At 58.2% G+C, this 27,903-nt stretch overlaps 1 protein-coding gene across 5 annotated transcripts in view; it reads left to right on the top strand.

Annotated features, from left to right (window-relative positions):
• The window catches only part of NUP210 (nucleoporin 210), a 91,126-nt gene that overhangs the window by 26,859 nt on the left and 36,364 nt on the right, over nucleotides 1-27,903 (top strand). For all 5 annotated transcript variants that reach the window (XR_006057124.2, XM_027957836.3, XM_042236459.2 and 2 more), the window contains exons 6-20: nucleotides 1,409-1,541; nucleotides 7,107-7,265; nucleotides 7,822-7,890; nucleotides 8,842-8,948; nucleotides 9,654-9,794; nucleotides 10,615-10,752; nucleotides 11,705-11,860; nucleotides 13,664-13,862; nucleotides 17,312-17,457; nucleotides 19,646-19,867; nucleotides 20,360-20,533; nucleotides 23,413-23,605; nucleotides 24,086-24,192; nucleotides 24,729-24,833; nucleotides 24,923-25,024. Coding sequence is in view for 4 of the 5 variants with exons in the window: in XM_027957836.3 (XP_027813637.1) it covers nucleotides 1,409-1,541; nucleotides 7,107-7,265; nucleotides 7,822-7,890; nucleotides 8,842-8,948; nucleotides 9,654-9,794; nucleotides 10,615-10,752; nucleotides 11,705-11,860; nucleotides 13,664-13,862; nucleotides 17,312-17,457; nucleotides 19,646-19,867; nucleotides 20,360-20,533; nucleotides 23,413-23,605; nucleotides 24,086-24,192; nucleotides 24,729-24,833; nucleotides 24,923-25,024 (2,151 nt within the window). In the remaining variant the exon portion in view is untranslated. The remainder of the gene's footprint in view (nucleotides 1-1,408; nucleotides 1,542-7,106; nucleotides 7,266-7,821; nucleotides 7,891-8,841; nucleotides 8,949-9,653; nucleotides 9,795-10,614; nucleotides 10,753-11,704; nucleotides 11,861-13,663; nucleotides 13,863-17,311; nucleotides 17,458-19,645; nucleotides 19,868-20,359; nucleotides 20,534-23,412; nucleotides 23,606-24,085; nucleotides 24,193-24,728; nucleotides 24,834-24,922; nucleotides 25,025-27,903) is intronic.

Raw genomic sequence — 27,903 nt, forward strand, 5'->3', positions numbered from 1 at the left:
CTCTGGTCTTTTTTTCTGTAAGTGCACGTACTGGTTATCAGCTGTGCTGGGCCTCGCTGCTGTGCGGGCTTTCAGTTGCAGAGATCGGGGGCTGCTGTCTGCTCACAGTGCGCAGGCTTCTCGCTGAGGTGGCGTCTCTCTCTGCAGAGCACGGGCGGTAGGGGCGTGGGCGTCAGGAGCTGCCGCCCCCCGGCTCTAGAGATAGGCTCGGCGGCTGTGGTGCCCGGGCTTGGCTGCTCTGTGGCACGTGGGATAGTCCCGGACCAGGGATCAAACCCGTGTCTCCTGCAGGCTCTGGCAGATTCCTTACCACTGAGCCACCAGGGAAGCCCCCGACTCAGGTCTTTAAGACCAGACGTTTTGGGGCTCATCTCTCAGGCACTGGAGCCTGATGTGAGACCCAAACCCTTCCCTCCTCAGGGAGAGGCCCCGGGTTTGGGTTCCCGGTGAGGGGTGAGGTTTATGATGAGACTGTCCTGGGATCCTAGTCGCTTTGGTGTGGTTTCCCTGCTGTTTGTCCCGTGTGAAGAGGTTGCTTTGCCAGTTTTGGGGGATTTTTAAGAGGAAGCTGTTGCATATGTAGCTGTAGACACGACTGGGAGGGGTGAGTGCAGGGTCTTCCTACATGGCCACCGGGAATGGGAACCGTAACTTAACGTTAAGTGAGGATGCGTGTAACATGTCAGAGCGTGTTCAGTAGAAAACCCAAAGAGACCTACAGAGAGGTGCAGAACCGGCCTGCGTCCAGGGATGAGCACTGCTTGTCCTCCAGGGAACACACGTCTGCATTTCTGTGGACAGGGATCCCTTGCTTTGCCCTCCATTTTCCCAACTTGTGGGGTGACGAGCAGCTCCAAGACAGTGGAAGGTGCCGGCCCCACAGAGTCTGACCATCCGGGGCGCCCCGGACTCCATGCAGGTGTCTGCCCCCGATTTCAGTCTGTCATGATGCTTCCTGAGGAGGGAGTCTGGGTGGGGACGAGAGGCGGGCTGGCGGGGTGGCCTGAACAGTGGGCGCTTGTCAGAGCGCAGCCGTTCTTCCTCGGGCTGCGAGCGGGCCCCCCACCTCCCTGGCCTTTGGGGCTCTTGCCTGGAGCCCCTGGCGCCTCCGTCTCCATAGCCATCACTCCTGGCTCCTCGATCTTCTCTGTACTTCTTACATTTAAAACTGACCTGCAGGCTACACGCTGTGAAGTGCTGTGCTCGGGGTATTTTGGCCATGACCTCTGAACGCCTGCCCCCTCTGCCACAGGGCCCCCTGGGGCTTGGGGCGTCCCAAGGTGTTGCCTTGGTTTCTCAGCCTCGCCTGCCTTCAGTGAACAGGCTGAAAAGCTCTCGAGGTTCTGTCTCTCGCCCACACCGACCCCCACTCGGGCTCACCTCCCCTTCTCTCTCTTCCTCACGCTAGAACGTCCACCCCGCGGAGGTCCGGCTGCTGGTCTTGGAGAACATCCTTCTGAACCCGGCTCACGACGTCTACCTCTTGGTGGGGACATCCATCCGCTACAGCGTGCAGAAGATCAGGCAAGGGAAAATTACAGGTGGGCCCCCCGCTGCACGCTGCGCTCAGGCAGCCTTTTTATCGCGGTGAAATAGGCATGACGTGGAACTTGCCGTTTTAGCTACTTCTTAAGTGTGGGTTTTAGTGACATTGATTATATCTATCGATAGATTGTTGTACAGCCATCGCCACCGTCATCTCCAGAACTTCGTCTTCCCAAACTGAAGCTCTGAGCCCGTTAAGCACTAACTCCCTAGCCCCCTTCTCCAGCCCCTGACCAGCCCGCTTGTGCTTTCTGTTTCTATGAATCCGACTGCTGTCGGGACCTCATGTGAGTGGAATCGTGTAGTGTCTGGCCTTTTGTGGCCGGCTTATTTCACTGAGCAGAGCATCCTCTAGGCCTGTCTGGATTGGACCAGGCGGCACGATGTCCCCCCTTCTCAAGGCTGAGTACCTGTCTACTGTCTGTATAGACCACATTTTGGAGGTTCATCCTTTGATGGACACGGTTTCTTCTGCCTCTTGGCTATTATAAATAGTGCCTCTGTGAGCAGAGGTGAACAAACATCTTGAGATCCTGCTTGCAGTCCTTGGGGGTTTATATCCCTTTGTTTGAAGAATGTCAGAAGCCACGAGCTTCCATCGGACTGGGTTTTGTTCCCAGTCAGCGTCGGACTGGCGCTGACTCCTGGGCGGCCTGGACTAGGCACTGCCCCACTTTAGGGCTCAGCGTCTCTGCTGGAGCCCTCAGGGCCTTTCTGCCTGTGTCGAGGGCACGATGGATGAATTATTGTGGATGTGTTCCGGAAGCTCTAAGGCTCTGCGTACGTGTGACGCATCCTTGGTGGTGAGTGTTCTTCATGCATCACCAGGCCTGCTAAGAATTATCATCGTCATCATTTTGTTTCGTTTACACACGTTTCGTGGTCAGAGCCCAGGGCGTCCAGGCTCGTGGGTGCGAGAGTGTCCCATTCAAGGCCTGCGGGCTGCGAGGCGTGTCCGGGCAGGCGCCTCCCCCAGTTGCTGGCTTCCTGTCTGTGAGGCAGGGCAGCAGTTACGAAGTGTGTAGCTGCTCCAACGTCGGAGCAGCCTGCGCCTGTTCCGCAGCTGGGTCTGCAGATCAGGGCGGTGGGTCTGGTCTGTCATTATCGTGTAGCAGGCGCTGCAGGCCTGGGGAGGCCTTGGGGTCCAGCTCTCTCCCACTCAGGGTGCCCTGCTGAAGGACAGGAGACTGGGGGTCCTGAGCAGCCCTAAGTGGTGGGCGCTCAGCGTCTGGCTCTTCTGTGTGTATCAGTGTGGAGGTGGGGTGTGTACGAAGCTGGGTGGGGTCCTGGCCCGAGGCTGACGTGCCCCCCAGATTTAGGACCCGGGTGTGGCCTTCTGAGACTCTTGAAGGGGAGATGGCTCAGGGGCGGAGTTCTCGGGATCCTGCCCCTGAGTGCTCAGGGGGAACGCGGTGGGAACAGGTTGAAAGGCCAGAGTGAACCTGGCGGGGGTTCCTGACAATACCACCTCCCGCTGCGCACTGTCAAGAAGCGCCTTGTGACCGGATGGAGGTGGTCTGGAGACGTCTGACCGTGGTGAGCGTTTCCTCGGCGTCGTGCTTGTCACGTCATGACCCAACAATGCTGTGACGGGGGTTTCGGTACTACCTTGGTTTACTGAGGAAGGAAAACAGGTTTACAGATGAGGAAACCGAGGCCCAGATGCCCGATAGTCACAGAGCTGTCAGTGCTTTGCCTGTAATCCCACGCCTGCAGGATCGGGGCATCCCGGCCCTGGGGAGGCACGACAGCGGCCCTCTGTCCTCCCAGGGCAGGGCGGGTGGCCTCTTTGCAGGGGTGGATGAGAGTGGAGACATGTGCCCCACCAGGGAGGTTGGGGGAGATTTAATAAAGCCGACTTCACCGCTTACCCTTCAGTGTCTGACGGACAGCACATCCCAAGACACCCAGACGACTTTTGGGCTTGGTCACTGACCTCCGGTAGAAAGCAAAGAATGGAACCCAGGAAAGTTAGCCCCGGAGAGGAAGTAGTTAAGCTGCCTTCCTCGCATCTGTAGGGTAATGAGATGGAAAATGCCTCTAAAAATAAACGCACCTGCGTGACTGATGGCACCAGGCGCCGGGGCTGGCGTGCCTTCCAGACAGATGCTCGGGGACGGACGGGGAGGAGCCAGCACCGACCCACTGTGAACAAGACATCTGGGTGGAAACGCACTGTCCGTTGTTTTTTTTTTTTTTTGGATGGCTTGTTTTTAATTGACATAGAATTCACATTGCTGTCATTTTTAACCGGCTGCCAGACAGGAAAGTCAGGGGGACGGCGTCGTGACAGGGGACCTGGATTTCGGCGAGCCCTAGTCTTATATGACGTCCCGCAGAAGGCTCAGAGGATGACACCCAGAGGGCAGTCACCCCAAATCCGTTCTTCGCGTTTTCTCTCAGTCTCTCTTCCTTCCAAATGCAGTGTTTCCCCTTTTCTTTCCTATTTTCATCTCCTGACGTCTGCCTGCCTTCCGTTAAGTGACGGTGTAAGCGAAGGTGTTAGTTGCTCAGTCACGTCCGACTCTGCGACCCCACGCAGCGTGTGCCGTGTCCCTGGGGCTCTCCCGGTGAGAATCCTGGAGTGGATGGCCATGCCCTTCTCCGCTGAGTGGTGGCGTGCTTTCTCACGAGCCTGTTTGTTTATGGAGCCCCTGCTCTGTCTGTGGGCACTGTTGAGGGGACCGCAGCGGTTGGGGGGCGGCCCAGGACCCACCCACCTGGGTCTCCAGTGACGGCCTGCAGTGGGGCAGGTGAAGGGGGCGAGGGGCCCAGAAGAGGGGTGTCTGTGAGGCCCTGCTTGGTCCTCAGTGCATGGTGCTGGTGTCACAGGCTTGCCTGGCGCAGTAACCAACTGTGAGAATAAGACGTGGGGAGGACGTGCTGGCTGAGGAACAGGGTGTCTAAGGAGACCTCGGTGACAGGGCTGCTGGAAATTCCTGGGATAAATCGGGCTGAGGTTGAAAGATGGATGGGTGTGGAGCAGGGGTTCCTGAGTCCAAGATGCAGCTATTAAAGGACCCAGTGCACCCTGAGCTGCGGCTGCCCAGAGCGACTGTATGCTGGGCTGCCTGCAGGGCTGGGCTCAGAGGCAGGGCTGTGTGCTTCTCCTCGTCCTGGGCTTGGACCCACCTCCCCAGGAGCTCCGTGGTCATCCCTGCAGCCTACACGGGGTGGGGGTGGGGGTTCCGGCAATCAGAAACACGTCTGGAGGATCAGCCAGGGTTGAGGGGGGTCAGAGCCCAGCTGCCCTCCTGCCCACGGAAGGGCACCTTTGGGGCTGGCCTCTTGCCCTCAGCAGTGGTAGCTGGGCTGGGCTGGGGCCCAGGAGCAATCTCCTCCACCTGTGGACGGACAGGAACCTTTCACATCCGCAGAGCCTTCCCTGCTCAGGACCTCAGACAAGCAGCAAGGTCCTGTGATACAGGAGGCGCTGGAGAGGTTCACCAGGCAAGCCCCTCATTTTTGTTGTCTTCAGTTCAGTTCAGTTGCTCAGTCGTGTCCGACTGTTTGCGACCCCGTGAATCGCAGCATGCCAGGCCTCCCTGTCTGTCACCAACTCCCAGAGTTCACTCAGACTCACGTCCATCGAGTCAGTGATGCCATCCAGCCATCTCATCCTCTATCGTCCCCTTCTCCTCCTGCCCCAATCCCTCCCAGCATCAGGGTCTTTTCCAATGAGTCAACTCTTCACATGAGGTGGCCAAAGTACTGGAGCTTCAGCTTTAGCATCATTCCTTCCAAAGAAATCCCAGGGCTGATCTTCAGAATGGACTGGTTGGATCTCCTCGCAGTCCAAGGGACTCTCAAGAGTCTTCTCCAACACCACAGTTCAAGAGCATCAATTCTTCAGCGCTCAGCCTTCTTCACAGTCCAACTCTCACATCCATACATGACCACAGGAAAAACCATAGCCTTGACTAGACGGACCTTAGTCGGCAAAGTAATGTCCCTGCTTTTGAATATGCTATCTAGGTTGGTCATAACTTTTCTTCCAAGGAGTAAGCGTCTTTTAATCTCATGGCTGCAATCACCATCTGCAGTGATTTTGGAGCCCCCCAAAATAAAGTCTGACACTGTTTCCACTGTTTCCCCATCTATTTCCCATGAAGTGATGGGACCAGATGCCATGATCTTCGTTTTCTGAATGTTGAGCTTTAAGCCAACTTTTTCACTCTCCTCTTTCACTTTCATCAAGAGGCTTTTTAGTTCCTCTTCACTCTCTGCCATAAGGGTGGTGTCATCTGCATATCTGAGGTTATTGATGTTTCTCCCAGCAGTCTTGATTCCAGCTTGTGCTTCCTCCAGTCCAGCGTTTCTCATGATGTATAAATAGAGTTACATCTTGTTGTTCAAGATCCTTCCAGAGTCTTGCTCCCTGAGTTTGGTTCAGCGGGCCTGGGATGGGACCAATTATTTGCAGCTTCCCAGGTGATGCTGATGGTCCAGGGAACACACTTTGAGAACACTCTGCTCCAGGGCAAATTCCTGGGGACTTATTGGAACACACAACTGGTACCCTAGGGCTGGAGATGGGCATGTTGCCCACCCCCCCTTTCAGAATTCCTGGGCGTTCTGAAGGATGTTCTGGATGAAACGCCTCTCGGATCCTTGTCCTGGGCGCCTCCCGGGGCAGCCCCCGCCTGGGATGAGGTGGTGAGCAGGGAAGCTGACTGTGGTCCCTCTCTGGAGGGCCGGAGCGGGGCCTCACACACAGGCTCGGTGAGTGGGCTATCTGATAGGAAGTCCTACAGACGGCGGAGAGGGGGCGTGTCCACGTGGTCCTGCTCCCTGTGGTCTGCGTCCCAGGTCTGCTGCCCGCTGCTGAGGGGCCCCTAGCAAGCTTCCGGTCTTGATTTCTGCAGGTCCCCCAGTGCTCACGTGAGGGTTTCAGGGGCGTCGTGGGATAAACAGGGTGAGGTGCACAGGAAGGTCAGACCCCGAGGTCATGGGTTTGTAGAACCCGTTATTTCCCAGGGAAATTGTTGGGTGGGTTCTCTTCCACAGCACGACACAGAGAACACCAGTGGAAGGTCAGGACAGCAAGAGAGAAAATTCTTTACAAATATTTCTTGAAACCCAGTGGGGCACCACAGACCAGCATCTCTTTGCAGACCCCCGGAAGATGGCCAGGTCCAGTGAGCCCTGCCCTGGGCCCCTCAGTGCAAAAGCAGCGTCATTTACTTCTGTGACAAGCAGAAAAAGCTCTAATGTTGGTATCCTGCCAGATGCTGGCAGTTTGAGTCAGAGGCTGTGCTTAATTATTAAAAAAAAAAAAAAAAAGCTGCTCATGGCATCCACAGAAAACTGATTGCCTCTGAAAATTCATGGAGAGTGTCAGCTTTGTCCACAGGCATGGAGAATACTATTAAAATTGAAAGTGCTGAAAAAAACTAGGCAAAAAAAGAAAATCAAGCAGCTGTACTGACTGCAGGGTCCAGGGATTGCCGTGGTGGGGGTGGGGGTGGGGGTGGGGGTGAGGGAGAGTGACATTGACTTTTACCATTTCCTGTCTTGGCTCTCTCCGCCCGCTTTGCTCATCCCTGTTTCTGGGTGGCCAGAACTCTCAATGCCGTCTGATCAGTACGAGCTACAGCTTCTGAACAATGTCTGGGACCCGCAGGGAGCCCCGGGCCGGCCTGTGGCGGTCTTGGCCCAGGATACGTCGACGGTCACCGCTGTGCAGCTGGGGCAGAGTAGCCTGGTCCTTGGCCACAAGAGTATCCTTTTCCTGGATGGCGCGTCCACGCATGTGTGTCCTGCACACACGTGCTGTTTGGAAGTCAAGTCACTTTTCTCCCTGAAACCTTGGCGAGGCTAAAAATAGCCCAGTTTTCCCTCAAGGTCTGAAAATCAAAAAGGACCAAAATAGCACCGTGTCTGAGCAGAACGGCTCACCTCTGTGCAGGACTCCTTGGAGAGGCTCCAAGGTGGGAGTAGTGGCTGGGGCTGAGCCCCCCTTCCTGCCTCTGGAACTTTCTCTGGTCTCATCCTAGGGGCCTGGCCTAGGCTGTTCCCATACCAGCATGTGGGCTGTCACGTGTCCCAGACTGGTTCACGTGGCCCAGGCGGTCTCCAGGGTCCCTGTAGAGGCCCCCTTTTGAGTGGAGGAAGTGCCCTGTGGCCGCCGATCCTGGAAAAGACCTGTGTTCTGCAGGCCTAGTGCAGGGGTCCTTCCATCCTTGCTTCTGCCTGCGTGATGTTGACAATGACGGAGCCACAGGAACCAGACCGAAGCCTGCCAGTCTGTTCGTTGCTCCTTAATTCAAAATCCAGGCATCCGCATGCAGGGAGCTTCCCGGTTACCCAACAGCACAATCTACGTGGTGGAGCCTGGGTACCTAGGTGAGTGTGTGCGTCCTGGGTTATCTGGGATTACAGGAGGTAAAGAGTCAGATGAAAGCAACAGCTCCCCAGAAAATGGCCTCACTTTGGCCAGATCTGCTGGCTGGGAGGCCTGGGACATCAGCTCCCACCCTGACCCCCAGTCCTTCCCCCATCTGTGTACAGGACAAGTGGAGGAAGGGTGGGCCAAATTCCAGCAGGTAGCCAGCTCTTCAGGGAGAGAAGCAGGACAGAGTAGAGTGGGGAGGGCTCTGTCTCCTGGCTTTATACCTGGGCGCTGCACAGACCGCACCATGGCTGCGGATGCTGGCGAGATGGTCTTGGAGGAAAAGAGGGGAAGGCTGGAGGCCTAGAGAGGAGGGGAGAAATTCCCAGCCATAGAGGACCCAGAGGAGCATAGTCAGGGCCAGCTGCCCGGGGGCAGTGCTCAGAGTGTAGACCTACTGTGGATTCAGGGTGCAGACTCACTGTGAAGTCAGAGTGCAGACCTACTGTGCACCCAGAGTGTGGATTTGCTGTGTATTCAGAGTATAGACTCACTGTGAAATCAGAGTGCAGACCTACTGTGCACCAGAGTGTAGACCTACTGCGCACTCAGCGTGCAGACCTATTGTGCACCCAGAGTGCAGACCTACTGTGGACTCAGGGTGCAGACTCACTGTGGGTCAGAGCTGGGCCCACCATGGATAAGGTCAAGTTTGAATGGGCCCTGAAGCCATCGGGAGTCAATGTTCAGGTTTGATCCAGGGGCATCTGAGGTCCGCTCGGGTTCTGAGGGCTCAGGGCTGCTGTGGGCATTAGATCTGCCATTCATGGGCGCTGGTCCCTCCCCGGGAGGCGTGCAGCGGAGCGGCTGTGGCCCCGGTGCTCACGGGGCCTGGTTTGCCCTCTTCCTGAGCCGCAGGCCCCTGTGACCCCAGTGCTGAGACTGTGCACCTGCCTCTTCTGCAGGGTTCACGGTCCACCCTGGTGGCAGGTGGGTGCTCGAGACTGGCCGTCTGTACGAAGTCACCGTCGAAGTGCTTGACAAGTCCGGCAACAGGGTGTACCTGTCAGATGTGAGTCCCCTTCTGGCCTGGTTGGGGGTGCAGGGGTACTTCTCCTGGAGCAGGTGCCTGAAGAGCTGCCTCAAATCACAGGGCCCCCTAGCATGCGGGCTGAGTTGGGGGGCTTCTTATGGTGCTGCTGGATCCCTGGGAAACCCTGTCATGGGGAACCTCGGGCATCTCAGGGCCCCGTGAGCCCGACCCTGCACCCTAAGGCCGCACTCCCATCAGGGTTGGAGCAGGGAGAGGAAGCCACAGGCAGCAGGGTTATAGAGGCGGTGATGGTGGCGGGGGTGGCGTCTACCATCTGCCCTCCAAGGATCCTGAGAATATCCAGACCTTCCTTGTGGGCCCTGAGGTTTCCCTTCGGCCTCTTGGCAGAAGCCACCGCCTTCCTTGTGTTCCTAGACTCGCTCCATCACCGTCTTGGGGGGAAGTTAGCTCTAAGGGATTCCATTGTTGTTCTTTGTATTTGGTGGTTTCCTTGTTGGGACCACGGGGTTTGAGAGCCAACTGTGACTTCGCGCTCCTGAGCACCAGCTCATCGGGTCATGCACGAAGGGGCTAAGGCTCAGGGCTCAGAGCTCAGTCCTGGGTTTTGTGCGGCTCACCAGTCTGGCCCGACTGCTCTTTGGAGGCCACGTGGCTTCTTTCCCGCGTCCTGACTTCCCCGAGTTGTTCCGGAATCTCCTCTCACCATCCTGTGTTGCTTTCCAGAACATCCGCATCGAAACTGTGCTCCCTGCGGAGTTCTTTGAGGTGCTGGCTTCTTCCCAGAATGGGTCGTACCATCATGTCAGGGTGACAAAGAGGGGCCAGACGGTCATCGAGGCGGCCCTCACCTCTGTGGTGGACCAGGCAAGTTGGCACCTCCCTGGGCCACCCCTGGGCCCTCTGCAGGCAGAAATGTCAACCCAGGGTGGACCTGAGCTGGAGGAGTCGGGGCCCCAGGAGCTCAGTGCTGTCACGGGTGCCGTGGGGGTCCCTCCTCCTCCAGGCTCCCAGTGGCGTCAGGCGTGGGGGCTTTGGCTTTTGCCTGTCCCCTGTCCTCTGTCCCTGTCATGGGCCAGAGCCCCCTTCCTCTGCCACTTGCTGGCTCCTGAAAAAGCAAGCCCTCACCCCTGGGACTGGATTTAGAAACCCTTGTTGGGGCCCGTGTGTCCAGCTGTGCACTGACTGGGACCCATGAGTGAGTCTTTGACTGTTTTTGGTCCTTCAGAGTTTTTAAATTCCCCCCACCCCGGTTTTGAAAGGCCAGTTGGTTTCGGTGGGAGCAGATTCTACTGATTGGAAGCTTGGTGTAGGGATTCTCATCTCCACACTACACCTCTCCTGGGCCTAGTGGAGGCTGCTGTGGCCTGGGGACCAGGCAGAGATTCCTACTGAAGTGGCCAGGTCTCCTCTGGGGGCTCTGGGAGAGTGGCTTTCATGTCCCATGCCTCGGTTTCCCCATCTGCAAAGGGAGGATAGCCACGACCGTCCCGGCAGGAGTGCCACGAGGATGCAGTCAAGCAGTGCTGACTCGAGTGGCTGTTGCAGAGCCACTGAAAGCCGTCTCCATGGAGACAAAGAAGGCTGCAGGGTACCCGGCGTCTTCCTTCCCACTCCCCCACAGTCTGAGGGGAGGGGCGGGGGTCTGGTTGTCATGCTGGTGTGTGGCTCCCTCGCCCCCTTGCAGGATGGAGGGGTCCACACGTTACGGGTGCCTGTGTGGAACCAGCAGGAGGTGGAAATCCACAGCCCCATCACCCTTCATCCGAGCATCTTGACGTTTCCATGGCAATCAAAGGCAGGCGCCTATCAGTACACAATAAAGGTAACTAGGAGACCCCATCTGGGTGACTTTCTTTGGGTGTTTCCATGTGTTGGGGCTTTAACTCCATTCTGTTTCTGTTAAATTACCTTCTGTTGGTTGAAATAATTTGAAATCAAAGTCTTTATGCTTTCTGTATCTTCCAAGGCTTTCTATCACAGTCGGGTATTTTGGTAATTAGAAAAAAAACTTGAAAAATAGGAAAGAAAACACGATGAAGAAAGTCCTGAACGTGACTTTACCTTTCACATGTGGTTTCTATTGTTCATAAAAATAATTGCTTTCTGGAAGCAGTGTAAATATCTTTAGAGAAAACCTTGGACCTGGCGGGGAGATGTCTGAACTCCGTCGCACGTCCGGTGCTCTTGGTCTCTGAAGTTCACGTGTGGCCCAAGCGTCAGTGGCAGGGCCCAGGGCCCTTTGGGGCTGGGTTCATGGGGGCCGCCTTCCATCCACCCCACTGTCTCCCGGCAGTGAGGACAGGTGTCCTACTTGTGCTCTGGGACCCACTGTCCCTTCCCTCAGCTGTGTCACCTTCCCGGCCCCTCCAGGGTTCAGGGGTGGTGGCCCCAGCGCGGAGGCTGCCGGGCTGTCCTTGACTTCACGGTAGATGACAGGGAGGGCAGGGTCTATGCAGGAGGGGCAGGGACATCACGAGCCTGTGGCTGGGGTCTCCCCCCTGCAGCCTGAGCTCGGGAGGTGCCCCTGGGTCCTGGGGCCACTCTCGGGCGTGTGCTTACACGCGTGTGTCAGTCAGAGATCCGTGGAATACAAGGACCAGAAACAGACAGGGCAGGGAGAGCGAGGAGTGGGGGCGGTGCCAGCCGGACGTTGGCTGATGCCTTGTGTCTCCACGTGGGGACGCGACGCCAACACGTGTGCGTGAAGGTGTGAGAGGGAGAGGGATAGAGGGGCAGGGCAGGTGGGCTGACCCGATGATGCCTTCCCCCGCCAGGCCCACGGTGGCAGCGGGAACTTCAGCTGGTCCTCCTCAAGCTCTATGGTGGCCACAGTCACTGTCAAGGGCGTGATGACCACAGGCAGCGACACGGGGGTCAGTGTGATCCAGGCACACGACGTGCAGAACCCGCTGCATTTTGGCGAGATGAAGGTGAGGCCTGGGTCGGGGCGGTCGCAGGGCAGCTCGGGGAGTGATCTGAGCCGCCGTCTTAACCAGCCTCAGGCTTAATTCAAAAACACCCTTTAGTCATCAGTCTTGATCTTGGCTGGGATTGTGGTGGGGAGGGGGTTAGGGGTCAGGTCCAGCCTGGCTCCTGAGCTCATGGACAGACCCAGGAGACAGCCATCCCATCCCACACCGGGCAGTGGTAGGACCGCCGGGATCCCAGAGGGAAGTCAGAGGATTCAGAAACACAAGGTACTCGAGTCACTCTAGAAGACTCTCCAACCCGAAAGATAGGACTCTGGGTCAGAAAGGCCGCTGGGTGCTGGCTTGTAAATTCATAGGGAGAGGGAGCCCCCAGACCCCAAGAGACTGGCCTGCTCCTTTCCTCTGATTCCTGTTCAGATCCAAGTCAGGAGTCCCCCCGACCGGGACGCTATACCTGGCATCCATCCCAAGTGACGTCCCAAGCAACGGCTGAAGGTGGGAGTGACCCCCGGACAGCCCCGCCTGGTGGCTTCCTGACCCCAGCTCTTTCCTGACCGCCCGACCCTGACCTCAGCTGCTTTTATCACTCCATTTAGGGCCAAAACGGAAGCTCCATACATAGCGTGTCCAGCCCCAACCTTCTACACTTTGTGGGATGTTAATGCACAGGTCGTCCTCGTCTTTTTATTTCGACCCACATGCACCTACCTAAAGATCCATGTAACTCTCACGTGTGTGCTAAGTCCTTTCTGTCATGTCGACTCTGTGCGACCCCATGGACTGCAGCCCGCCAGACTCCTCTGTCCGTGAGAACACTGGATACTGCCGTGGGTTGCCAGGCCCTCCTCCAGGGGGTTTTCCCGACCCAGGGGTCAAACCTGAGTCTTTTGTGTCCCCTGCACGGGCAGGTGGGTTCTTTACCACCAGCGCCTCCTGGGAAGCCCTAACTCTCGCATAAGGAGGGGTGTAGCCGACACAGCTTAGCTGCAGCATCGCTTCAGGTGTTTGGATGATCTGTGGCCGCGGGCTGATTCACCTCGGAGAATGCGCCCCGCCCACCCCCACGAGCCCAGAGCCCGCCGTGTGTGCTGGTCGGAGCCTGGCTTCTGGGGCTGCCTGCCTGGTCCAGACTCACCCTGCTGCCGCCAGGCGGGCTCTCAACCCCCACAGCAGGTTCCTTATCGGGCAGAGGCACCAGTGACCTTGTTGACAAGGAGGCTGGGAGGATGGGGTGAGCTCGTCCAGCTCTTGGAACGGAGCTTGGCGTGTGGGCAGTTTTGTTCGGTGTTGACACCGGTGACGCCTCTCACCCTGTGCTCCCCTCTTCTTTACTTCCCTCCGACGCCTCTCACCCTGTGCTCCCCTCCTTTACCTCCCTCCGACGCCTCTCACCCTGTGCTCCCCTCTTCTTTACTTCCCTCCGACGCCTCTCACCCTGTGCTTCCCTCCTTTACCTCCCTCCGATGCCTCTCACCCTGTGCTCCCCTCCTTTACCTCCCTCCGATGCGCCGAGCTGCACATGCCTCAGGGCCTTTGCACAGACCCTCTCTTCAGCCAGACTCCGTCTGACCATCTCTGACACGCTCCCAGGTCAAGCTCATACGTCACCTTCCCAGGGAAGCCTTCTCTGCATCTCTTCCCTGAACGTCTCTCTTGCCCCCTGCACAAAGCACCGTGTCCACCAAGCTCAGGCTTCTCACCAGCGGGTCCTGAGTGCCCACATGCAGGAATCAGGAGAGCTGAGCAGCGGCTCTTCCTCCTCTGTGTAGCCGGCTGACCACACCCCCCAACCCTGTCCTGCAGGTGTACGTGATCGAGCCCAGCGGCATGGAGTTCGCCCCGTGCCCAGTGGAGGCCCGCGTGGGCCAGAGCCTGGAGCTGCCCCTCAGGATCCACGGCCTCATGCCGGGCGGTGCCAACGATGTGGTCACCCTGAGCGACTGCTCCCACTTTGACTTGGTGGTGGAGGTGGAGAACCAGGGCGTGTTCCAGCCGCTCCCAGGTAACGAACGCAGCGCTGTGAGTGGCCGCCGACTGGCGGGGTCACCGCCGATGACCTGAGTTCTCAGCGTGGGTTGCCCAGATTCCTAAATCGGGAACTGAGCCAGCGGAGGGGTTGAGAAATGGTGTTTGTCCCCTGTCCACCCCCAGCTATGGTCTGCCCTGCACCTTTCTGCTGTGCGGCCCTCGTGTCGCTCGGCTTTCTGAGCCTCAGTCTCCACGTCTGTAAAATGGGCGTCATCCTAAGGAGACTCGCGTGTCGTGGTGCCTGTCGCAGTACCTGGAATGTGGCAGCTGCCTGGAATACACTGTCCACAGCGGTTCTGATGAGTGACAGAATCGCAGCACCTTGGAGACGCCACGGTCTGCCCCTCCAGGGCCGCTGGAGCCAGGCCCCCCGCAGTGCTGGGTGGTGAAATGGGTGGTGATGGTGGTGGCCCTCAGGCATAGTGTCAGCCCTGCCGGGTGAGGTGCGCGCACTTGGCGTGCATGACCTCACCAGACTCAGAGCCTCTGTGGAAGGAGGGGCTGTGGTCAGGCCACGTGTTGGACAAAGAGACCGAGCCGTGTCACTGCCCAGGGTCTCCCGAGGGCCCAAAGCCAGGTCCTCAGGGTGGAATGCAAGGCTGGGTGTGTCAGCACTCCCCCAGAGCCTTAGTGCCTGGGAAACGGGGCCTCCCGGGGGAGTCGCCCCCGGAGTCCCCTGGGGTTGCAGGTGATGCTAACCAAGGACTGATGGTGAGCACACCCCGGGCAGGGTGGGAGGGGTGGGGAGCAGCGCTCCTGGGCACGCCTGTGGGCCGTGTGCGCACACAGTGGTCTGAGGTTGCGGAACCTGTCAAACCCTGCATCCCTGGGGCTTTGGGGTACGTGGACCTCAAAGTGACCAGAACTGGGGGCCACCTCTGGGTTCTGAGCAGAGGAGTGACCGCTGGACCCTGGCAGGGTTTAGGGAGCTTGACAGTTGGAGGTGTTTGCAGGCTTGCCTGTGGGTCCACCGTGGTTGTGGTCATCCACAGAGCTGTTTGAAGGCGAAGCTGCTCCCAGGAACATCCCGGGACATCACCGTGTTCACAAACTTCCCCATAGCTGTGGTTGCATCTTCTCAGACTGTCCAGGGGAAACCAGGCCTTATGGGTCCTGTGTCTTCAGAGAAGCCACTGTTTAGTGGGGAGGCAGACATCAGTACGGCCTTCCCAGGTGGTTCAGCAGGACAAGATCTAGTTGCCAAAGCAGGAGACGCAGGAGGCTTGGGTTTCATCCCTGAGTCAGGAAGATCCCCTGGAGGGGGAAATGGCAACCCCCTCCAGTGTTCTTGCCTGGAGAACCCTGTGGACAGAGGAGCTTGGCGGGCTATAGTCCACAGGGTCACAAACAGCTGGACGACTGAGCGGCTGAACACCGACGACAAAACATCAGCACAGAAGAAAGAGGCCGTCCTCCCGCTGGCCCGAGTGGGGACCGCTGCTCCGTCCCGCCCCACGTGTCCTGGAGGAGTGTGCACGGGCTGCAGCCGCGAGCTCTGCGGTCGGAGGAGAAAGGACAGGTTGGGGTCCCTGGTCCTGGTCCCGGCGCTGCCTTTGTCAGAACCGCCGATGGGCTCTACTCTAGATCTGTGCACCTCCCCGTGTGTACATGCGCCTCAGGGGAAGAAAGAACCCAAAGAAATACTGACCTGTAGTTATTGCACGCGTGCGAAGCGTTCAGGAGGAAGTGCCCCGACGCTTGAGGCTCACTTCTAGAGGCGCGAGGTGTGGGACGGACTGTTGGGTGGGTAGACAGGCACCCCGAGGAGCAGAGACGAATGTTCGCTGTGGCCTCTAAGGGGCAGGGTGTGCAGCTTCATCGCGTCATTCTTTCTAAGTGTTTGGGGAAAAAACTGTAAAATACCACCAGAATGGCGTTTTTTCAAACAGGTGGGAAATACCGTGGATTGGCGGGGATGTCATGCAGCCGCTGGTGGCAGCGTGAGTCAACACAGCCATTTGGGGAAGGACGGTTGGCGAAAGTGATGGAGCTGAGCATAGACACTCCCAGGCAGTAAGGACCAGAGAAGAAATCCCACTGTCTGTGGCATGCCGTGCCGTGCGTGCTGAAACGCATCCCCAGAGAAATGCCGTGCGTGCTCATGGCAGCGGAGGGCGCCCTCGTGGCCCCACGTGGCCAACGGCACGTTAGAAGGGTTAAGCGCAGCAGCGGGTCGGATGTTCTCCTGGAATGCAGTGTCTCAGCAGTCTAACGGTAACATGATACACCACGGTAGCAAAGCAGACGAAGAAAACCGCGTCGCTATCTCAGAGGAGGCAGAGAGACCAGTGGGCACATCTCAAAACCTTTTTCTGATAAAAGCCTACAAACTGGAAATAGAAGGAAACTGCGCGAACTTAATAAAAGCCCTATATGAACACCCATAACTGACATCATACTCCGTGGTAAATGGCTGAAAACCTTCACCCTGAGATCTGGACGATGAGGCCACCTGCTGTCACCGCGTCAACGCAATAGCGGAAGTCCTAGCCAAGCTATTAGGCAAGAAAAGCAAAGAAAACATACCCAAACTGGAAAGGAACATGTAAGCTTATCCGCTTGCAAATGAGCCAGTCTTATATGTGAAAACCCTAAAGATTCCACCAAAAAACACCTCTCAAGAGTGAAATGAATGTGGAGAAAGAGTATTCGTGTGGAATCCGGAAGATGCAGCGTAGCCAGCGCGATGCTGAGAAAGAACAAACTGGGAGACCTCATTCTTCCCTCTTTCAGGACCTGTTTCAGGCTGCTGTTGATCAGTCGCTGAGTCGTGTCCGACCCTTTGTGACCCCGTGGACGGTAGCCCGCCAGGCTCCTTTTTCTATGGGATTTCCCAGGCGAGAACCCTGGAGTGGGTTGTCATTTCCTGCTCCAGGGGATCTTCCCGACCCAGGGATCAAACCTGTATCTCCTGCTTGGCGGGTGGACTCTTTACCACTGAGCCACCTGGGAAAGTCCTTATTATAGTAACTGAATCTGAGTGGCGGCTGCACAGACTTGGAGACTGGTGAAATAGAACAGAGAGCCCCAAAATACTCTGATGCCGCCAGTACTGAGCAGGAGAGAGCCAGTTACCAAGGACTTCTGCCCAGCAGTTCCCTTTGTTTGAGTTCCAAGGCCAGCAGCACTTGGCTCTGCTCTTAGAAGTGGTTAGGTTTTCCTCTGAGGAGGGGCACGGGGAGGTGCAGGTCCTGCTGGTACCTGATCCCAGTCCTAGAAATAGGGCATGTTCAGTCTGCGGGGAAAAATGGTGAGCTGTATGCTTACGACACGCGTATGCTTTTTGGTATGAGAATTATACTTGAAAATGGTAAGTTAAAAAAATTGGATTTGTATCAAGCGCAGCGTGAAAGAGGGCGTAAGCCCGTCGAGTCTCCCCTGACAGAGGCGCGGGCTCACTGACCTCTGCTGCCCCCATTGCAGGCAGGCTGCGCCCGGGGCCTGACCACTGCAGCGGCGTCACGGTGAGGGCGGAGGCCCAGGGCTACACGGCGCTGCTCGTCAGCTACAGGCACGGCCACGTGCAGCTGAGCGCCCGCGTCACCATCGCCGCCTACCTGCCCCTCAAGGTGAGCCCCAGGCCTCGCCCTCCTCTCTTCCCCGGCGCGAATTACCTGTCCGCTCTGGCAAATGTGTGTTAAATCGGATCAGCTCCAGAGGCGCTTCTCAGTCAGGATTCAGGAGCCTGCAGCAGAGCAGGGCCTGCCTGAGTGCTGACATCCATGTGGATGAAGTGACCCCACAGGGATCCAGACGGAGGGGCTCCTGGCCCACTCTGGAGTCAGCCTGCAGGGTCTCCACAGGGCCCCGTGGTGGGGACAGTGGCCCTGGGGATGGTATGGATGCTGGGGCCTCGGGGCTCTGGGTCCAGTCTGGACGTGCCCCTCACTGGGTGGCAGGTAAACGTCAGCGTCTGGGTTCCCTGTGCACACACGAGCAGAAGGCGTGAAGCGTGTTCCCGCTCAGAGCACGCTACCTTTGCTGTGACATTGACTCCCGAGTCTGAATCCAGGTCCCGCAGCAACTCTGCGACTTTGGTTTAATTTCTCAGGGCCTCAGTTTCCTTGCCTGTAAAATGGGGTTAATACAGCACCTGCCTTGCAGGGCTGTAGCGAGGAGGAGGATCTGAGCAAAACCAGATGGGCTGCGCGCCGTGCCTGGGAGGTGGCAGATGCTCAGTAGGGTTAGTAGTTAACGTGGGGGCGAGAAGGGCCCGGCCCTCCCTCTAACGTGGGGTCGTGCAGCCTCGCACGGAGACCCGAGCAGGGTGGGTCTGCGCCTCTGGGCCTGTCGGTCTGGGGTGTGTTTCCCTCTCCCCCTGGCCCACCAGAAGCAAGCTCAGGGACATTAGAAACCATCATCTCTGAACCCCTAGCCCTGGGCACAGTGTCTGATGCAGGGCAGACCACAGCGCAGGGTTGTTCTGGGTTTCTTGTGGAGACGTAATCGGCAGATAATGCTGTGGGGTTTCATTGGTGCAGCGACTGGAGACTGGTCTGTACTGTGAAACGAGCGCCATGACGAGGGTGCCTCGCGCCCATCACCACACACAGTCACGCGGGTTTTTTGCTGGCTCCTCTTGGCCTCAGAAGGTGCCGTCCTCTAGATCCTGTCCTGCACCTTCCTCCTTTTCCGAAAAACAAAGAAGGTGACCTGCAGGTCTCTTCACATACACACGGGAAGGGCTTTGCTATTTGGTCATAAAGATAGCACCGTGCTGACGGGTGTTTGGGCTGTCCCCACGCTTTCCCCTCTTAAAAAATAACACTGCAGTGCGTAGTTCTGAGCCTGCGGTTGATGTGTTCATGGAGCCCTATCTTCCGAGTCCATCCCTAGAAGGAATACTGCTTGGACAGGAGCTAAATAGGCCTGTGATTTTAGCAGACAGACATTGCTGACTTTGCTCCTGTTGGGGTTGTGCCATTTTCCTATCTTTCCCAGCAGGATATGAGAACACATTTCTTAATAATACTGTATTTGAAAGTTGCTGAGAGAGCAGATCTTAAAAGTTCTTCTCCTCACGAGGAAAAACACATTAGTAACTTTGTGTGGTGACAGCTGTTGACTAGACGTACCGTGCTGATCATCAACAGTCTGTGCAAACGTTGAATCCCCATCCTGCACTGATGAAGCTCACATAACGTTATCTGTCGTTGATCGTATCTCAAGAAAACAGCTTCTTTTCATGAGAGAGTGTGTGCTTAGGACTTCCCTGGTGGGGAAGACTCTGTGCTCCCAACGCAGGACCTCGATCCCCGGGTTCGATCCCTGGTCGGAGAGCTACATCCCATGTGCCACAGCTAAAGACCCCACGTGCTGCAGCCGAGACCTGGCACAGCCAAAGGAAAAATGAATGAAATGCATGTGTTGCTACAAACTCATCAGCAGTGTGTGTACTCAGACTTGATTTTTGCTGATGAGATGGCAGAGAAACAGTGTCCAGTGTAGTTGTGATTTGCTCTTCTTAAAATATTTTACTTTTTTCTACGTGGTGTTTCATTTCTCATGTGGTTGAGATCACTCTGCAGATATGAGGGGAAGCAGACATGCCCGTCCTTTAATGGAGCCCGTAGGCCAGGAGGGGAGACAGACGCCCAAACAGGTCTTTCCTGGCAGGGCAGGGAGCATCACATGGGGCAAGAACCAGAGAGTGGGCCCCCGCCCGGCAGGCCTGCTCCTCTGGGGGACACGCCAGCCCCCCGCCCGGCAGGCCTGCTTCTCCCGGGGACACGCCGACTCTGCTGCCTTCTCCCACAGGCTGTGGACCCCTCCTCTGTCGCCTTGGTGACCCTTGGCTCCTCGAAGGAGATGCTCTTTGAGGGTGGTCCCAGACCCTGGGTCCTGGAGCCTTCCAAGTTCTTCCGCAACGTCACCTCAGAGGACGCGGACAGCATCAGTCTGGCTCTCTTTGGGCCCCCTGCCTCCCGGAATTACCAGCAACATTGGATCCTCGTGACTTGCCAGGTCTTGGGTGAACAGGTGAGAAGGCAGCCACCCCCAGGCCTACCTTGGCCAGAGGAGGGGTGGAAAGTCATGTCCCCGAGTACCCTGCTGTGCCTCACATCCTCATTTTGTCTAATCCTCAAGATAGTCCTGAGACACAGCTGTGGCGGTTGTACCCATTCTACAGGCAGGCAGACTGAGGATCAGGGCAGGGGGGTGACTGAGTGAACACCAGGTGGGCCGAGCAGGGGGCGGGACCCTGAGACGTGCTGGCCAGTCCTGCGAAGCTGCATGGCATCCCCAGACCCTCCTCTTGGAGCAGGCCAGTTCTGTTCTGTTTGTAGGGGCCTCCAGGGCCCCCGCCGGAAGGTCCCTCCGTCTCCCATCCACATATCCCTGGACCGTTGTAAGCCCTCGGGATGGGTTATCACCACCACCCCCATTCTGCAGAACAGCCCCGTGAGTCCAGGGGCTCCCAGTGGAGCGGGGACTGAGCCTGGGTGTGCGATGCATCTTCCGCCCCGCCAGGTCATCGCCCTCACGGTGGGGAACAAGCCCAGCGTCACCAACCCCTTCCCGGCGCTGGAGCCCGCCGTGGTGAAGCTCGTGTGCGCGCAGCCCTCCCGGCTCACGCTGACGCCCGTCTACGCCAGCCCCCAGCTGGACCTGTCCTGCCCGCTGCTGCAGCAGAACAAGCAGGTGGTGAGTGGCCTCCAAGGGCCGGGCGACGGCTGGTGCCGCCCCTCCCTCATTGGCACACCTGTCCTGCCCAGCGGCGCTCGTCTGGGGGTGCCGTGGGGTGCCCGGGACCTGTGCTGTGGTAGTGTCAGGAGAAAGGGAACCTCTCCAACCCCAGGCTCGGCCGCCGCTCTCATCCCCTGTGGCAAGAGCGACGTATGAAGTCCGGGCTCTGGGAAGACCCGGCCCACTGGGTCCACTGTGAGGCTGGAGCTGGGGGCCGCTCAGGGCGGCAGGCCCAGCCCCGATCTCACTCGCGTGCATCCGCCTCCTTGAGTGACGTGGGGTGACAGCAGCCTCCAGGGTTACTAAGGGCGTGAGGGAAGCTGCACACACATCGGCGCTCAGAGGGGGGCTTAGGCGTCTCACCTTGCTCCTTGCTTCCGCCCTGCTGCGGCTTCCTGTGTGCCCAGAGCGAGAGCTAGACTCACACCCCTGCCTCCTGAGGCCCGCAGGCCCCGGGTCTGCCCGTCACCTTCCCCACCCCACCTCCGTCCCCTGTTGGACCAGGGATGGCCCCGTGGTCTGGCTTGCTGTTCCCTGACTGGGATGGTCTCCTTCTGAGTGCCCAGGCCCGCTCCTGCCTTGCTCAGCTCTCTGCTCACACATTACCTTCTTGGAGGGCCTTACTTAGCCTTCAGTTCAGTTCAGTTCAGTCGCTCAGTCGTGTCCGACTCTGCGACCCCGTGAATCGCAGCACGTGACCCCATCTAATATGTGTCCCCCGGCTTCCCTGGTGGCTCAGTGGTAAAGAATCTATCTGCCTGCAATGCAGGAGCTGCAGATTCGATCCCTGGGTCGGGAAGATCCCCTGGAGAAGGAAGTGGCAACCCACTCCAGTATTCTTGCCTGGAGAATCCCATGGACGGACGAACGTGGCGGGCTACCGTCCATGGGGTCGCAATTACTGAGCATCTAACCAACGGTAATAAAGGGCGTCCCCAGAGTTTCCTCCTCTGGTTTGCTCCTCCTCCCCGACTCCTGCCCCCAGGCACCTGACGTCCTAACGCTGTAGAATTTGCAGGAAGGCAGACCTCAGAGAGAGCCGGGCTTTGGTTCTAGACCCACCGATACAGCTTGAATGTTGTGATAAAACGAGTCACGTGAACTTCTTGGTTCTCTGCTGCGTTTAAAAGTTATGTTTATGTTATCCTGGAGCCTGTCTAGTGTGCAATAGTGATACAGCTAAGGAAAACCACGTACAGACCTTAATTTTAAACTACTTTATTGCTAAACAACGCTGACCACCAACCGAGCCTTCAGAAGTGAGTTGTGGTAGTAATTTCAAAGGCCCCTGATCACAGATGCCCTAACAGATACAGACAGAAATGATGAAAAAGCCTAAAGCGCTGGGAGAATTTCCACGACGTGACCCGGAGATGCAAAGTGAGCAAACGCTGCTGGGAAACTGGCCTGACAGGCTTGCTCTACGCAGGGCTGCCCCTGACCTGTGAAAACAGATTCCGCGAGGCTCGGCGTGTCCGAGCTATGTCTGTGCTCATCTCCTTCTCTGTGGTTCTAGAGCGGGGCCTGGCTCGGGCTGGGAGGCGGGGGCCTGTGGAGCGGTGTTGCCCGGGGACCCCCCACCCCTCTAGGCTCGCGTCCCTGCCACCCTCTGCTCTTACTCTGCAGACTCACGTGCCTGGGGACTCCGAACCCAGGCGTGGTGGACAGGGCTGGGAGGGGTCAGGCGTGGAGAGCGGATGCCCCTCCAAAGCCCCCTCATTCTGGCTCGTGCCCCACCAGGCTGGCCAGACCGTCTCAGTTTCAGAGAATAAGATAATCAGATCCCTGTGCATCCGTCCTGTCCATAACCACTGGCTGTTCACCAAGAGGGCTGCGTCTGGCCGTCGGTCAGCAGTGACCTCCGGGTCAGCCCAGGGTTGCCTCTTGGTTGAAAGATGGTGACGGGCAGCAAGCACAGCTCTGCGTGGGCTTTCGTGTGTCGTAGATCTCGCTTGAATCTGCCCTGAGATCCGGCCTCCCTGGGCCTGCAGAGTCCGCAGCCACGCAGACAGGGCCCCTGTGATTTGTGGTCCTGCAGGGACCTGGGGAGGATAGATCCCTGCCGTGTGTGCTGGCGCAATGTCAGTCTCGCTTTATGCCCCTCCGGAGCCAGAGGCCGCCCAGGACGTGTTTGCAGAGTAAATCACCAGCGCTGAAACAGGGCTGGCCTGCCACAGTGACAGACGGGGGCTGCACTCCAGCCTGACCCCGGGCTCCTGAGCTGGGCCTCGGCCGGGAGTGCCAAGCCGGGGCTTGGATGGAGCCACTGCCTGACTCCTGCAGGGGGAGAGAGGCTGCACAACGTCCAAGGAGGCCTGCGGGCTTTACACTCAGACCAGACCGTCCACCCCAGAACCTGTGTGGCCTTGGGCAAGTGACTCAGCATCTCTGAGCCGCCTCGGCCTCCCCGTCCGTGAATTTGGGGGTGGTGTTGCCGTTGCAGGACCAGGGAGCTTGCAAGCGTGCTTGACGCCTGGTCCCCTCGGCGCTGCCGACCCTTTGGGCCGGGTCCTCCCTTCTTGAGGGGGCTGTCCTGTGCCCTAGGCAGCACCCTGACCTCTACCTCCTGGATGCCAGTAGCGCCCCCTACAGTCGTGACAACCGAAAACGTTTCCAGACATCACCGAGGTCCCTGTCGAGGAGCATGGGCTGGAACTGGAGGCCGGGTTGTGTAGGACTGTCAGGGGCACCTTGACAGCAGCAGTAGTGAGCATCCCTTAGTGGGTCACCCCCAGAAGCTCGCCAGGACCCCTGTGAGCCCCCAAGGTGCATCGTGTGTCAGGGACAGGTCTGCGCAGCCTGGGGTGAGGCCCCGAGGTGAGCTCGGCTCCTTGCAGGTTCCCGTCTCCAGCCACCGCAGCCCGCTGCTGGACCTGGCCGCCTACGACCAGCAGGGCCGCAGGTTTGACAACTTCAGCTCACTGAGCGTCCAGTGGGAGTCCAGCAGGCCGTCGCTGGCCAGCATCGAGCCTGCCCCGCCCCTGCAGCTGGTGTCTCAGGACGACGGGAGTGGGCAGAGGAAGCTGCACGGTGAGCAGCGGCCCCCGACCGGCGAGCTGGGCGCAGAGAGGGGTGGGCGGCTGCGGGCGGGGGGCCAGGACCCCGTCTATCCAGGGCTGAGGCCTGGGGAGCATTGGGACTCCCCTTTATTCCTCACACGTCTGCGAGGGAGGAACGGACTCTGGGTGGGAGGTGGGGAGCAGCTCAGGGCACACGGCGGCTGAGCTCAAGGCCCAGCTTGTGCATGGACCGGGCTGGAGCCCAGACCCGGCTGCTCCGAGCTCCGAGACCCCCTGACGCTGCCGTCGGGGACCCTCGCGGCCAGGACCTGAGCTGTCCCCTCCAGCTCCTCTAAGCCTCTTTAGGAAGCTTGCTCAGGGCCCCTCAACTCTCAGAGGTGCACACGGTGTGCCCCGCCCCCCAATTTCAGGGCGGTGGGAGACTTCAAGCTGCACGCTGGGTAGAGGGGAGGCGGGGCTGCGTCACAGTCGGCTTCCCTCTCGCTCTCAGGCCTGCAGGCCATTTCGGTTCACCGGGCCTCGGGCACCACGGCCATCTCTGTCACCGCCACTGGCTACCAGCAGCCGCACCTGGACGCGGCGAGAGTGAAGCAGCCGGTACCGATCGGGGCCCCTGGGGTGGGCTGTCCTCCCAACCCCCCCCCCCACGCTCTGCCCAGTGCTCCCGGGGTCCTGAGGCTGGCCTACTGACGGGGAGCGCCTCCTTGCTGGCCCCCATGCCTCAGTCTCCCCTCCTGCGCTCCCTGCAATCTGGTGATGGTGGGGGTAGGAGGGTCCATCTGAAAGGCAGAGGGGCTCGCCCATCTAGACTCCTCCCCGCCGCTGCCCGCCTCACAGCCCCTGCTGAGTGCGCCCTGGTGGTTCAGCCCCGTCCCTGTCAGCCCACAGCCCCCACTGCCTGGGACACTGCCCCACTTCCCTGGCAGATCAGGGGGCGGCTGATTTGCCGGGACTAGGGGAGGCCTCACAGGACACAGCTCAAAGCTTGACGGGTGTTGCTGGGCTTGTGTCCCCAAGACAGCGCAGTCCCCGGTGTGATGCCAGCGCCTGGGGCTGCTCTTCCGTGGGGGGTGCCCATGTGCCTGTCTGGCCCTTGGCCGCCTGGATCTGACCGTGTGGCCTTGCCCCTTCAGCACGACCCCCTCACACCTGTGTCGGCCTCCATTGAACTCATGCTGGTGGAGGACGTGAGGGTCAGCCCGGAAGAGCTGACCATCTACAACCACCCAGACGTGCAGGTACGGCCGCCCCGTTCCCCACCCCGCCGCCCCCCATCGCGACCCCCGAGGACCCCTCCCCTCTGACACCAGCCCGGCCCCTCCCGCAGGCGGAGCTGCATGTCCGAGAAGGCTCTGGCCACTTCTTCCTCAACACCAGCAGCGCCGACGTGGTCAGGGTGGCCTACCAGGAGGCCCAGGGCGTCGCCACGGTGAGTGTGGGCTCCGCCCGCCTGCCGCTGCAGTCAGCCGCGGGTCATGTCGGTCCCGGTGCAGGGTCTTCAGCGTCTCCCAGGGGTCACTGCAGACACCCTCGAGCTGCCTGTGCAGCCCGTATCGTGTCTCACAAGCTGCCCACGCTATTAGCTACCTAATGGTTTCCTTTCAGTCGGCCTTTCGGGTACGATGGAAATATCATTACGTGAGCGACACTGTGGGAACGGGAAGGACTGTTGCCTTGACAGACACGTCGGCTCTTTCTGTTTCTCCATGTTCCTTCCCTGACCTCCACCCAGCCGTGACCACGGAAGAACCGAGCCTTCCACGCTCATCAGGGCCTTAATTCAAGTTTTCTCTTGCTCCATATTGTTCTGCAGGCTGGATGATGATGACGACGATGATTTTTTGGCAATCATTTGTGCTCTGCCATTCTCTCCTTGTGGGGCGTTTGGGTTGTGTAATTTTTTTTTTATAATTGCCCTATGGGACTTCTTTGGCAGTCCAGTGGTTAAGACCCCATGCTTCCAACACAGGGGGCACAGGTTCAATGCTTGGTCAGGGGACTGAGACCCTGCATGCCACGTGGTGAAGCCAAAAACTACAAAAAGGAAAGGGCTTCCTATGGCTATGACAAAGAGTAAAGGCTGACCAACCCCGCATCCTAACTGCCCGTGTATCGGCACAGCACGTTGTTATACGGTCACGAAAACTGAACTGTGCTTAAAAGGAAACCGTCAGGACGGAGTGTGTCAAAGCCCTATGTGAGTCGCGGTATCCTGGCATCGCAGCTCTGCCGTGAGCTCTGCACCACTCAGAGCCGAAGGCCTGCATTCCCCTGTGGGGGTGGTTGCCAGGCGTTGAAGGAGCTTTACAGTCATCCCAGCGCCCAGCAAGGCTTGGTCCCAGACTCGGGAGAGGCCGGGTGCTTGGTGCTTGGCGTGCGGTGAGCGTTGCGGCAGGCTCACCTGCAGGCTTGCCGTCTGCACTTGCTTTTGGGCACTGCCTGTCTGTGCGAGGGAGCCCTCACCACTGGCAAGAGCACTTAACACTCATTCTGGGCAAGGCTGCCATCGGACTCAGCCTTCGCAGGGACCTGGTCCCACCAGCTCCTTTCAGAAACACAGCCCGGTGCCTTGCCCACGGCTGTGCTGAACATTTGTGCCTTAGCCTGACACCTCGCTGTCTCGGCTGTAACTCCCTGCAGGTCCCTTTCTCTGACTTTCTGCATCCGATGACTGTCTTGATGCAAGGGTCACGGCATCAGTTGCTTCTGAAGTGGGACAGGTGCTGAGTAAGTGAGGCAGGTGAGCAGGACGCAAGGACCACACTGGGGAGAGCCGGGCTAGCCGACACCAGGTGCTTAGCGGTAGATGCTTAGCGGTAGATGCTTAGCGGTAGTGCTGGAGGTGATTAGGGCATGGTGGGGACTGCGGCAAACTGGAGAGCAGAGACTGGCTCAGCGACAGCTGTGGCCCCTCCTCAATCTTCAGTGTCTTTAGCAGCAGCTTTATCGAGGTGTGATTGACACACCATACGATCCACTGACTCAAAGTCACAGTTCAGTGGGTCTTAGTGTGCTCGTAGATAAATGCAACATCACCAAAGTCAGCTTCAGAGTATTTTATCACCTCAAAAAAAACCACCATAATAGTCACCTCCCTGCTCTTCCACACACATAATAGTCACCTCCCTGCTCTCCCACACACATACCCACGTGGAAGTGTGCTGGGTTTTCTAATTTAGTGTGTCTTTCTTGGTGCACTCGGGCTTTCTCTAGTTGTGGCAGGTGGGGGCTCCTCTCCGGTTGTGGTGCGTGAGCTCCTCCTCGCAGGGGCCTCTCCCAGCTCTGGAGCACAGGCTTTCACTGGGGCATGTGGGCTCAGGGGCTGCCCTCCCGGCTCTGGAGCACAGGCTTTCACTGGGGCATGTGGGCTCAGGGGCTGCCCTCCTGGCTCTGGAGCACAGACACCCGGGCATGTGGGCTCAGGGGCTGCCCTCCTGGCTCTGGAGCACAGACACCCGGGCATGTGGGCTCAGGGGCTGCCCTCCCGGCTCTGGAGCACAGGCTTTCACTGGGGCATGTGGGCTCAGGGGCTGCCCTCCCGGCTCTGGAGCACAGGCTCTCGGGCATGTGGGCTCAGGGGCTTCTCCTGACTCTGGAGCACAGGCTCTTGGGCATGTGGGCTCAGGGGATTCTCCCGGCTCTGGAGCACAGACGCTCGGGCATGTGGGCTCAGGGGCTGCCCTCCCGGCTCTGGAGCACAGGCTCAGTAGCTCTGCGCACAGGCTCCGTTGCCCCTCGGCCTGTGGGATCTTCCCAAGCCAGGGATCGAAGCCATGTCCCCTGTATTGGCAGATGGATTCTTAACCACTGACACCAAGGAAGTCCTGCGCATTGATTTTGTCCAATATTTTTTCTGTGTTTCTTGAAATAATCGTGTGGGGTTTTTTTTATTCTGTTGATATGATGTATTACATTAATTGGCTCTCAGATGTTAAACCAGCCTTGCATTCTGGGATACATTCTGCCTGATCATGATATGTAATTCTTTTTCTGTATAACTAGACGCAGTTTGCTGGCATTTAATTGAGTGTATGTTCATATTCCTGAGAGATACTGGTTTGTGGTTTTTGGTGGTGTCTTTGTCTGGTTTGGTATCAGGATGTCAGCCTCATGGAATGACTTAGAAATGTTCCCTCTTCTAACTGTTAGAAGAGTCTGTGTAGAATTGCTAACAAGTACTCTTGAATGTCTGGTAGAATTAACCAGTGAAGCCACGTTGTCACGGGCTTTCCTCATGGATAGTTTTTTTTTTTAGGAATTCAATCTCTTCACCTCTTATTGGTCTGTTCAGATTGTTTCTTTTTGAGT

Source organism: Ovis aries, chromosome 19, assembly GCF_016772045.2.
Source record: "Ovis aries strain OAR_USU_Benz2616 breed Rambouillet chromosome 19, ARS-UI_Ramb_v3.0, whole genome shotgun sequence".
In the NCBI taxonomy this organism is placed as follows: Eukaryota; Metazoa; Chordata; class Mammalia; order Artiodactyla; family Bovidae; genus Ovis; species Ovis aries.